General features: G+C 39.0%; 1 protein-coding gene across 1 annotated transcript in view; it reads right to left on the minus strand.

The window, feature by feature from the left end:
* Nucleotides 1–2010: 2010 nt before the first annotated feature.
* Nucleotides 2011–12566, minus strand: part of NHS (NHS actin remodeling regulator) — a 340119-nt gene continuing 329563 nt past the window's right edge. The window contains exons 7-9 of the mRNA XM_045021174.1: nucleotides 9562–12531; nucleotides 9018–9144; nucleotides 2011–5706 (exon numbers count right to left, since the gene is read on the minus strand). Of these exons, the coding sequence (XP_044877109.1) occupies nucleotides 5079–5706; nucleotides 9018–9144; nucleotides 9562–12531 (3725 nt within the window). The 3' untranslated portion in view covers nucleotides 2011–5078. The remainder of the gene's footprint in view (nucleotides 5707–9017; nucleotides 9145–9561; nucleotides 12532–12566) is intronic.

The following is a 12566-nucleotide window of genomic DNA, read 5'->3' on the forward strand; positions in this document are numbered from 1 at the left end:
CCCCTCCCCCCAGAGTCCAGCTGCGGGACCCCCTAGCCAGATGCACATCCCCTGAGCCCAGGGATCCAGTAGGAGAAACAGCCTGATGCTCAGTCCCAGGCTTGCAGTTTCCTATGCACCACTCCTTCCCTCACGGCATGCGGGGAACTGCAGCTGCCAGGAATCCTCTAGCTCCCTCTCCCTCCCCTGGCAGTATCTTCTATGGGCAAGCTGGGCTCTGCTGGGTCCAGAGGCCCCTAGTGGTGGCCAGCAGCACTGCAGCCTATTTCTGTGGGGGTAAGGAAATTTTCAATTTCTGCAAAATTCTGCATCGCGCAGTGGCGCAGAATTCCCCAAGTAACATGCAGCCATCTGATTTGTCTACATGTCTGTTAAAACAACTCAGAGTCAAGAAGAGTCTAGCCAGAACAGCACAAGGCAAGTAACTTGGGGAAAAAAGAAGACAGCATCCTTTGGAAAAGCATGGGTATGATTTTGATCTGTTCCCAGGACAGCCTAACTGGATGTTTTGGAAACAGATGAAAAGCAGATTCTGTGTCTGCTTTTACAGACTGAGCTCTTTCCAGAACTCTTACTCATTTATATTTCTTGGTTGAGAGGAGCACATAACACTAACAGCAGCAAATCTACATAATCATTAGCTGGTTCACCATCTGAATAAAATGTTATGTAAACTAAATTCCAGGTGGAGACTCCTTCAAGACCACATCCATACAGGAAATCTTCATTTACTTGACTGGAATTTTACATAAATGCTGCATTCCCTAATGCTGATTTTCTCCACGTGCTCTAGGCATCATAACTGCAGATTTCAATTCTTCTGCCATACACATCTTTTTCTTTTAAGTACCCATGTAGAGACAAAGCCATCCACAAATGGTGCACCAAAAATTCTTCTCATGACACATCTGAGAAAGGTTAATCATTTCCACTTCTTCACAATTTTTTTTTTAAGTGCAAGAACTGTCGTGAACAGCCTTGCATTAAACAGAGGGGAAGGACCTTACGTCTGCCCCAACTTACGAATCCATATAAGGTCTCATCACAACTTCCCCCACCATAATCACTGTACTTAAAATGGCAGAAAAATCTACATTATTTTATTTTATTTTTAAATGTTATGTTCTGCCTTTTGACCACCACCTGTATTTCCAAGTGACATTCATTCCGGGGGCTTGGTTACACCTTGGATTTTCATTGTTGCAGTTTGGTTTAGGCCTTCCAACCACAGATAAGCAAGCAATCTCGCCATCATTTTGTCTCCCTCCCCCATCCCCAAACAATAAACTAAGGGCAAATCCAGAAGTCTTTATACTTAGGCAAAACTCTCATTAACAATCCTATTAAAGTCAATGGCAATTGGATTTTGTCCTCTGTCTCTGAACTAAAAATTAGAATTCAAGGAGAGAGAATAAGAATAGACTGTATGAAATGTGTAATGTACTTAGAAACTTACCTTTGCAAACTGCCACATTTGCAGACTATTGATTAGAAATAACATTTCACTGGAGGACAATAAAGAGAATGTGTGGTTTAATTGCAGTCACGTTTATTTGCAGTTTCTATACACACTTTCTAGGTAATCAAACTTTTCTGACACATTTTTTGAGAGGGGTTCACAATGAAACTCACTGTTTTTACTAAAAATAAATACAAGACTTAAAGTGTTGCACAGCTCTAAAATATACAAAGGCTTGGATTTAATGTAAACTTTGAAAACATTTTACAAAAGAAACCATCTTTGCAACAATTTAAAAAGTTCATATTTACAAATATTACAAAAATACAAAATGGATGCAAGTCCATAAACCATTGTCTTTTCTGCCAGCATGAACTGGTGCTAGTACCAAAATAGTTACACTGTAACCTCCTTAATTTTTTTAATCTTTAAATCATAACCTACAATATTTCTCTAAATCTGCCACCATTGCAGCAAATGCACTCAATCACTGACCTTTGGCAAAAGCAAACATTTGCTTTATTTGCTACAACTATTCCATGTCCTCTATGCTGCCACAAAAGAAAAAAAAGAAAAAAAAAGTTATTTTTCAGACACAAAAACAGCTGCATAATTTCCAAAAACCATTTCCATAACATCAGTGCAAACAGAACGATAGATTGGAATGATGGTTCACAAGTTACCTAGTGTAGCATTGTACCCTGTTTCAAGATATGTGTTGTTATTTTTGTTCTAAAGCTTGTCTTGAGTGCCTTAAAGATATATACCTCACTAAAGGGGTTTCCTTTGAAAAATTTTCTGGCTCCCACACTTGTTATGATTGTGAATTCTTTTTTTTCTTAGTGGATTTACAATCCAGCTGTATTTGGGTTTAAATCTGTTAAATAGAAAAACTTTGTCATAGATTAAACAAAATAAGTAAAACTATATTTGATGTGCTAGTTCTGTGACCATTACATACAGAGGGTATATTACTGCCTCATAATTCAAGTCAAAATGTTTATATATATATAATTTCATACACATTTAATTTCATAGTGGTACCATATATATATGGTACCACTATGAAATTAAATGCCTAGTTTGTTAATAAAAGGTGATATCAATTTATCAAAGTCAACTCAGCTGTTTTCTACTTAAACTTTAGAATGATTTTTAAAGCATATTAAGGATATTATAAAAGGGTGGCTGATATAAATTTTAAGGTAAGTGACCCAAGATGACCGAATAAGACTGTTCTGTCTGACTCAGCAACTTCATTTACTCATGGTCTCAAAAAAAAATGTATTTTGAGATATGCTAAACATGTCCTGGTAAAAAACATACTAATTCATTTATTTCCCCTGCACTTAGTCTCAGGTTTTCTTAATTAGCCTGTTGACACAAGCAATGAGACTTATTTCCAAAACCTTGACCCACTTATCTTTCTTTAAACACCTCCAAGTTTTCCTGATGTTTTAAACCATTTTGCCAATTTAATTTCCCCCCAACACACATACTCACATGCACACACTGACCATATCCCACGTACTGTATGCTATCACACTGCACAGAAGGACGGTAGGAAACCCTGAATTATATTTTTGGTAGTGTACGCTACATGAAATAGGACATATTCTAAAGGGAAATAACATTCAAATTTTTGTTAAGTCATTCTAGTTTGTTCAGTCATTCCAAAATCATTCCAATTTTAAATAGAACCGTCCTCTTCAAAACATTAATTGCCTTCTTTTAAAATTCTCTGCCCTATGCATTGTATATGTAAAACTTAAACCAATAAAACCCCATTCACACATCCCACTTCCCTAACGTCGTTTACTTATGCTTGAAGCCAAATTTATTTGATTTCTTTAGTACCAAAGTACCTTTCTGTCATCCTACTCACTCTGTCCTACTGCATGCCACATTCTTCCTTAAAAGCTGTCCTCTGCATTAAACCATCCCATGTTTAAAAGCATATTCTACTGTAAGCAATACCAACTGCTTAAATTTTGAACAAATAGGGCCTGATTCTCCACTTGGCTTAAGCGGTGCTACACCATTGGAAAACTGGTGTAACAAAAGGCCTATCATTTTAAACATTGGTTTAATTTTGTTTAAAAAATAAAGATATAAAACAACTTGTGGTTTGAGCTCACAGCTACGTTTTCTTTCAGTTTTAAGACAAGAAAATGCAAGTAACTTCAAGTAATTCAGCTTTTGTTTCCCTGCCTTCAGTTTATCAAAGCATTTGCTCTGACTCATCTCCTTTCCCTCCCCCATATCATTCCCCCACCCTGTTAAGCATTTCTGGTAAACCCAGACAAAACTAAGCTGTATGTGGCTGGCATAATGAACCAGAGCATTCCTCATTTAATAATGAATATAAATAATGCGTACACACACTTATTTCCCAGCTACATTTTTCACAGTGTCATTTCTGTAAATATTTAGGTAGAATGAATCTCATCAGCACAAAGAGAAAGCTTCACTGAAAACTCATAGTAAATATTTACTGATAAAATGGTGCTTGTTGCATGCTTATAATTTATTTGTTTCCTTTAAGAATCAGAAACTAATCATGTTTAAAGATTATAGTTCTCAGGTTATGACTGTGTTATGTATCCCAATAGTCTAATAAGAATATGAAAACAAGTACTATTTCCTCATATCTATTCTCTCTAATGCAATCCATGTCTGAATAAAGGGCTATGGGACACTGTTAAATGTGACTGCTTGGGGCTCTGCATTAGAAATGATTTTGTTCTGTTAAAAGCATGCTTTCCATCCCTACCAATTACCACATTGAAACTCACAGCTGCATTTTGCAATTAGCTTATTTTGAGCGAAATTTTGAAAGACAAATGGTTACTTTAAAATTAATCGGCTCTTAATTAGCGTTAATATTTCATTAATTAACATTGAGATTTTCTTTCATACAGCTAGAATTCAGATTTGAGGCTTTTTGATCACACTGAAAGTGGTACTGGTGGACATGTAAATATGATGTTTGATATGAAAATGGTATTCACAGAATACAGTTAGTACATTTTACGACTTTTGTCTTCTATAAACAAAGTTGTTATGCAGTAAACTATTTGCCATGTCTACTTTTTTCTGATTATTCTATTTACAGATTTTTATCAAAAATATGGTATTTACATATGTTTTGTTAATTTTTTCTAAATTTTGTTTCAGTTCATTTTAGTGTAGAAAAATACCAATCCGTAAGCACAATTTCATTTTTTCCCCTAGGGAAGCACTACAGTGAGAGGTTTTGTTCCTAAATGGGCAACTTAAAAAAAAAGTTATTTTTAATTCTGTGAAGATTGGGTGATTTTGAAATCTACAGCGACAACAGGAATGAGAGTAGGATAAATGAAGCTAAAGGTAAACTGAAGAGACATAGCATATATTTCTACTTTTTAGAAATGTAAAGTAATCAGTAGCTACAGCTCTAAATTTCTGTTTTCCCAGCATCTTATAAACACAACCACTTTTAAGCATTGATATTGCCCTGCAATTGTTTTGACTGCTACAGAGTTGGCCTGTTATATATTCACATCCTTTTATAACCCCAGTAATTTCAGAGTTTACAAATTTCACAGTCAACAGTGTGGCTCTCTGGAGCTTAGGCAACCTATGTTGAACTCTGAGAAGATCGGTCATCATGAGGGCTGCCATCTGAATTCTCAGTTTCTCCTTCTGAGATAGCTTGCATTGGCGTACTGTACAGCCTACAGCGTACGCTGTAACGGCTGCTGCTGGCTGCAGGAGGTGCCCGCGAGCGCCCTACTCTTGAAGATGCAGACATAGAAAAGCTCTTGGAGGAGAAACCTTCTGCATTAACTCTAGGGGAGCACGGAGACAGGGGGGATAATGCTTCAGGAGTTGATGATGTCTGGGGAGTCTCATCAGTGTTTTGAGGGGAATCCACAATTAGCTCACTGGGAGATTTGGGCAAAATAGGGCTCTTTAGTATCTCGGTCGCTGACATCCTATAGCTAGAATCGGATCGACTGCCCTTTTTAAGGAGCAGTAGCTTAAATTCCTCGTTAGATGTGTTGGACTTTTTGGCATTTCTGTAAATAAGACCTGGAGACCTCTGACTGCTTGTTGGGGCTCCCACACTGCTGGCAGGTGGCACACTGCTGGCAGGTGATGTGCTGCTAGCAGGTGATGTGCTGCTAGCCCCAGATGAAGCTCTCAATCTGTTTCTTACAGAAAGATCTCCAGAATCTTTTCTTCCAAGTACTTTTCTTTTTGATCTGTTAAAAAACAAAGTCACATATGTTTGTATGTTAGTCACATGAAATAATACATGGCATTGCTACAGCACTTTACAGCTTCACAGAACTAGGCACCTATTAACAAATGAATCCTCACACTACCCCCACCAAGTAATGCTGAAAAACTTTAAACGGCATATAAGAATTGTATGTACATTAGGCTGTAGTTCAGGGGTTGGCAACCTTTCAGAAGTGCTGTGCCGAGTCTTCATTTATTTATTCTAATTGAAGGTTTTGCGTGCCAGTTATACATTTTAACGTTTTAGAAGGTCTCTTTCTATAAGTCTATAATATATAACTAAACTATTGTTGTATGTAAAGTAAATAAGGTTTTTAAAATGTTTAAGAAGCTTCATTTAAAAATAAATTAAAATGCAGAGCCCCCGGACCGGTGGCCAGGACCTGGGCAGTGTGAGTGCCACTGAAAATCAGCTCGCGTGCCGCCTTCGGCACCCATGCCATAGGCTGCCTACTCCTGCTCTAGTTACAGAGAGTAGCTCCTGTCTCACTCCACTCTGCTTGGCCCAGTCTATACAATTCATCCATGGTAGGACTTACACAGGTTTGGAAAAAGGATGGAATAATGCAACAAAAGGTGACATTCTTTCTACTTTTGGCTCCCATTCTCCAGCAAGAGCCACCAGATCAGAATCCAGTCTATTTACAGAAGAGGTGGTGGCAATTTGACCCTATATTTGAATACTAGACGATTGTGGGTATTTTGCTCAGGAGATATGCATGTTAACAACAACAACGATGAATGGCACCAATTGTATTTGTAAATTGTTCAACCCATTCCATAAAGATATTCAAGCTGTTGACCAGCAATACAATACAATATTATTATAAAGCAACCTTTAAACGCCCCTTTTAAAAATGTAACAAAATAAATAAGGTGGCTACAGCACACAGAGAAAGGAGCAGATTAAAGATTCCAAGTAAAAGGCCAACCATTGTTATGCAGTTGCCATCCCAGTATAGAGTTTTTCTGGGAAGTTTGGTAAAAAAATCAGAGTTTTAAGATTATGGTGTTTGGAAAAAGCTATAGTTTATTAGGAAAATAATTCCTAATTAATAATAATTCCTAATAATTCCCAATGTCTTTTTGGCTCATCATATGAAGAGCAATATTTATAAATATAAATTAGTGTTCTTTTGACAAGCTACTAGGCTGAGTTAGATATGGGGAGTAAGAGACCCGGGGAAATGTGACCAGGCAGGAGTTCAGGAGGATATACAGAGAAAGGGAAGAAGGACTAGGAGGGACATGGACTGGGGTTAGGGCTCTGGGGGGCATACAGATGGGTAGCATGATGACATGTCTCAGATCTGGGGTGCTGTAGAGGAGGAGTCAGGCAGAACACTGATGTGATGGAAGGGGGAATTTAATAGGGTTGAATAGTATAAAGGGCATGACATGGGAATGAAGAGAAAGGGCAAGGATGGTGGTGCAGGGAACCAGGAAAGGCATATATGATGTGCATACTGGGTACATAAGGACAGGAACAGAGAAAAGCAGAGTGCTTTAAAGTATTTTATGGTATAAAAGCCACATCATATCCTCCATTCCCTCCACTGTCCACTACCCCATATCCCAAGATGATATAACTCCCACTTATCACACACATCTCCTATGGACTTCCTAAAATCTGGAGGAGGGGAACCCTGCTTTAGTGGACCTTATAAACTCTGTTGAAGTAGAGCTACTCTCCTGTAGCCCTTATACACCAACCTAATTGAAGCTCTTGACTTTCATTAAATAAATGGGAAATTTATAACCAAACAGTTAAGATTGAAGGTGTGTTTTAATGGAACCCAGCTAGCGCCCAATAATGAGGCTGTACTTCCTTTACAAAAATCCAATGCCACTTTAAAAATCCAACTGTCTGAAAGTCTGATAATGCACAATTAAGGAGATGCAGCCAGTCTCCCACGACACATAATTCTTCATCACTCCCTAGGATACCAATAAAGCAAAACATTTAATCACATGATTAAGTCCATCCTTAGTCAGCAAAGCACTTGATGGGTCCTGGTAGGCTGGCATCCCTACAGGGGCAGAGGTTTGTGGTATGCTGGTTCTAGTGGTGAGGTATGCATCTCAGTGGAGGAGTAAAAGGTATGTCATGTTAGATGCCTTAACTTTTCATGTCCTTGCTTTTGTCATTTTGTGTACGGTATGCTATATAGAAAGTTATCCTAACTCACACACAACTTTGTATTGTTTAGAATCCCAGTTTTTTAGATTAAAGAAAGGATCTCCAACCCAGCACTGGCTACTTTGTGAAAATAACTATCTAGGGCAGAAGTTACTTCTTCTCCTTAATTGGCTGAACAGTTTGACAAAGAACAGGATCTTCAACACTGGTAGCTGTTGCTTTCAAGAAGACAAGGAACCCCTAAGCACACTGACAATTTTACAAAGAGCAAGGTGCTTGATTCAGTAGCGGTTGCTTTGTCAAAAACACTGTTCTTTGTGACACTGTTTAGTTAGGTCAGGAGCTTTGCTAATGAAGATTATAGTTTTATGAAGCCCAGCTTCATTTCTGAACTGGCTGAACAGTTTCACAGAACTCTTTTTCTATGACAAACCAATAGCTACTACTTCATAGAAGATCCTGGTTGTCATAAACAACGGTCTTCTTTAGCTCACCACAACTTAAACCAACAGTTATGACAAGAAAACCTAACAATTTTTTTGTTAATTAACAAAATAATTATATAACCTCAGAGGCTTCACGAAACACATTTTTTACTTTCTACACTTTGCAGTTTTTAAGTTAGAGTGACCCAAAACCTCATGAAATTCAGACTGTGAATTCTGGACAGATTAATTTCTAATAGATTAGAATTCAGAATCCAAGAAGCTGATTTTCTTGAAACTGCTCAGATAGTTCCATTTTTATTCAGTGATTATGTGCTAAAAATTTCGAGCAAATACACTGTGGTTTTCATATAAAACAAAGAGCTTGAATCCTGCTGTAAATGTAAAACAGCACATTCTTAACTATGGTAGCATAATGAAACTTCCATACTACTCTTACTGTCAGTGGAAACAGAACTCAGAATCTTCAGCACCAAAACTCTCTACCACTTGAACCAAAGGAGTATCTCCATTAGCTAGTAAGAGTAGTAGGCTCTTATTCTCAATGTGGTCCAGCTAGTAAATGGGAACATGTCTCTCTTAGCCAGTGTGTATTCCCTTCTTGGACATTGTTAGTTGATACTTTAGGAGGAGAAGATTGTATTCTGTATTCATATGGATTCCAGTAACAGTAATGCTAGATCACCTGTGAATGACTGCAAATAGATCCTCTGTAGTGCGAGGTTTGTTTGGAGACACAAAAACATCTTCTGCTTCAGGCTGAGAATCTTCACTCAATGGTGAAATTATGGAATCATCACTTGGAGAAGATTCTTAAATAAGAAAAGAAGCAATGTCAGATGCTTGCCACATTTTACAATAGGATGCTAATGCAATTCACAAGCTCAATTAATAATGGAATTGTCTAAGCAATAATATACACTTTAAACCTAGTCTAAATATTGTACTCATCTGTCAAAGTACTGTTTCTTGGTATAAATGGTTTAGTGCTCTGCTCTTAACTGAAATGAAGAAACAGGAGAATACAAAATATATATTCTTGTAAGAATGTTTAAAATAAAGTCAGCCAGATACTCAGCTGACATAAATCAGGATAGCTCCATTAAAATTAGTGGAGTTATGAAGAATCCCTCAACCTGAGAATCAATATTTTTAATGATCACTAAAAATCATCTCTATATAATCACTTTTTTAAATTATAGAATTAGTTAGTTAATTATAAAACTGACCTTTCAGTGAAGCATCATCTGCACTCCCCTGTGTCTCCTCTGCCCTGCTGTCATCAGAGGCACTTTTGGTTGGAATACCTGATGCAACATCATTTTCCTGCTCAGAACTTCTTTCATTAAGTGAATTTACAGTTGATATCTCCAATTCATAGCTGATATTCCCAGGCACTTTGTCATCACGGTGGCTTATATCAAACTGATGCTTAGGCTGATTACTAATGTCTGCTCCCCCAGCTGGTGGATCAGACTGGAATGTGGTTTCATCCACAGGTTTAGATTCCAACTTTTGTTCACAGACTGCAGGTAATTCTTGCTTAATCTGCACAGGATCGAGGCTCCCTTCCTGTTCGGTTTCATGATAAGTTATCTTAACTTCATAATCACTTGTGAGGACAGCTAAACCTTTTTGAAACCCTTCTGTAGAAGTGTTATGGATTTGTGTGTTCTCTGGTAAAGGCTCACCAACTGGGTGCATTTGGTCTTTCGTGGTGTTTGCTTCTAAAATACCCACATTTGATGAGGTTACAGTTTCTTGATCACAATTATTCTGAACACTGAGCGATGAATCTTTTTCTGAATGCAGTTTATCAGGGCCTGCCTCCACTGGAGAAGAGTCAATATAGGACATTATGGCATCTTCAGTAGAGTACTGACGTGATATTGATTTCTTAGCTACAAGTGGCCTCATTTTGCCTGGAGAAATGGCAGTCACCATTAATGTGGTTTCTTGTATGCAGAGAAGGTCTGTATTACCATCTTTTTGTTTCACTTCTTCAGGCTTATTAATTGATTTAAGGTGAACAGATTTTAGAACTGAAGGTGTAATAGCAAGGGCTGGTGGAGGATTAGGGTTTAGTGCTTCTCCTACCATGTTCTGTTTAATGTGATTAAAAGCATGCAGCTGGTTTCTGTGAGCAAATGGTTTATTCAACACATGAAGAGCACTTAGGTCAAGATGAGTAGGAGGTATAATTGGAAGTTCTAGATCTTTGTTTAGAGATACAGCGCCATCTTTAGAAGAAGGTTGTTGCAACGAGGACTTCCTTTCTGGTACTTTTGGCTTTCTTTTACTACCCCCTGGAGATAAGGGCCCAGAGAAGAAAGCTGTCGGGAAAGAGGATGTTGGTGTTTCAGACTGACTGGAGTAACCACTAGAGGGTGATGCTAAACCAGCCAACTTTTCCGGGGAAGCCAGCTTAAACTCATTATCAACAGAAGGGAGGGATGGGGTGGTGGCTCTCGATCCGGATTGCGATGTTTGTGATTCAGAACTTTCTGGCGACTTTATGCATTCTATGACTGTAGTACCCGTAGCTGTGCTTGAATTGGATAAAGACCTATAAGGATCGTTAGATTTCAAGTCATTTAGAAGCCAGAGATCTGCATAGTGAGATTGTTCAGCACCTTCATCTTTAAATGATGGAATATCTGTGGTGTCAAACTGAATGTTCTTTAATTCACTGTCATCCTGATTAATCCAGGAGAGCTCCTGTTTGCTTGGCAGATTAGAGTTTTCCACTCTAGAAGGTGTATTTGAAAACTCAAGTGGCAGCTTCATTTCCCTGGAAGTGTGAGGCACGTGCTGCCCACTGTTTATCTTTGGTTCTTTCTTCTCAGGAAGATCTGTGCTGCCATCAGATTTCCTCAAAGATGAACTGCGTTTTGGTGGGGCTGGCTTTGCCTTTGGTTTCTTAAGAGAGATGCTATGTCTTCCCTGCCTCCTGTGGTTTACATAATCCTGCCAGGCACAATCAGTGAGACTGGAAGCAACATCTGCATTCCGGCCACTCTCAGAGCCTGCGGCTGCATAGTTACAAATATAACTTTTATTACCTTTGAGACCACAGTCAAAGTGCATGGAGGTATAATATCCTTCAGCGTCCACAGAAAAGTGTGAGCTAGTGTCTGCTTTGTCAGATGGAGTCTTTTCTAGAAAGCTATCATAAGTGGCCACACTCGTAAAACTTGGGCATTCTAGGCTGTCATCCTTTGGGCGTTCAGGGCTGAAATCTTGACGACAGGATGCATCGTGATGATGATGCAAGTAATTCCATTCACTATCGCTTGTGTTGCTGTTATTGGGGTCATCAAGTAAATCTGCTACAGTGGAGGTGAAGGAGCTTGCCCTGTGACCTCGAACCTTATCTATGTGATCACTGTACTGCTCTGTTATAAAGACATTAGAATCTTCATTGGCATTAGGAGCAGTGTTCAGTGACAATTCTGAGTCACAATGTGAAGAGCCAGTCAGCGGAGGAGAAGCAGCAGGAGGAATGGTTTCCGATGTCTGTGAAGGACATGTTGAGCTACTTCCACTCCAGTTCCCACTGGAGGATTGATGGTCATCTTTCTGGTCCATGTGACTGCTGAGAAGAACTCCTGCTGTGGAGATAGAGTGAATGGGGCTCCCAAAGGTGTCAGAGTTTGATGAAATCTCACAGCTTCCAGAATCTGCCATCCTTGACAACCTCGACCTCCCTCTCTCGTTTACATTATGTTCTGGGCTGTGAAGGTGCTGAGAACAAGTTAAACCTATGGGCTGGTGTTCTTGTGAACCCTGGTTATTGATGGCATTGTTACCCTTTTTCGGGATTCTTTCTTGGCTTTCCAAAAAGTCTTCTGCTTCATACACTGAAGTTTTGGCATCAGCATCTTGATCAGCTTCACTGGCTCTAGCACCTTCACGAGGAAGACTCCGTGATCGGATACGGTTGCTCACTGCTGTAGTGAACATTGCGTCACCGTTGTCTGTCAACACCAAAATGTTGCCGGCTGAATGTGACAAGGAGGCTACAACACTTTGACCTCTCTGCGCTCGGATTCTTCTTCTGGATGGAGCAGCAATGAGAATTTCTTCAGTCTGGCACTCAGAGTCTCTGGTACCTGATCTCCTGTTGATTGTACTGGAGAAGTCTGGATTTGCATGCACAATCACATTCCGTTCTCTCGCTACTGGTGATTCATCAGAATCTAGGATACACGTAAAATTGTGTGAGATACATTTT

The sequence above is a fragment of the Mauremys mutica genome, chromosome 1, assembly GCF_020497125.1.
Source record: "Mauremys mutica isolate MM-2020 ecotype Southern chromosome 1, ASM2049712v1, whole genome shotgun sequence".
Classification (NCBI taxonomy): Eukaryota; Metazoa; Chordata; order Testudines; family Geoemydidae; genus Mauremys; species Mauremys mutica.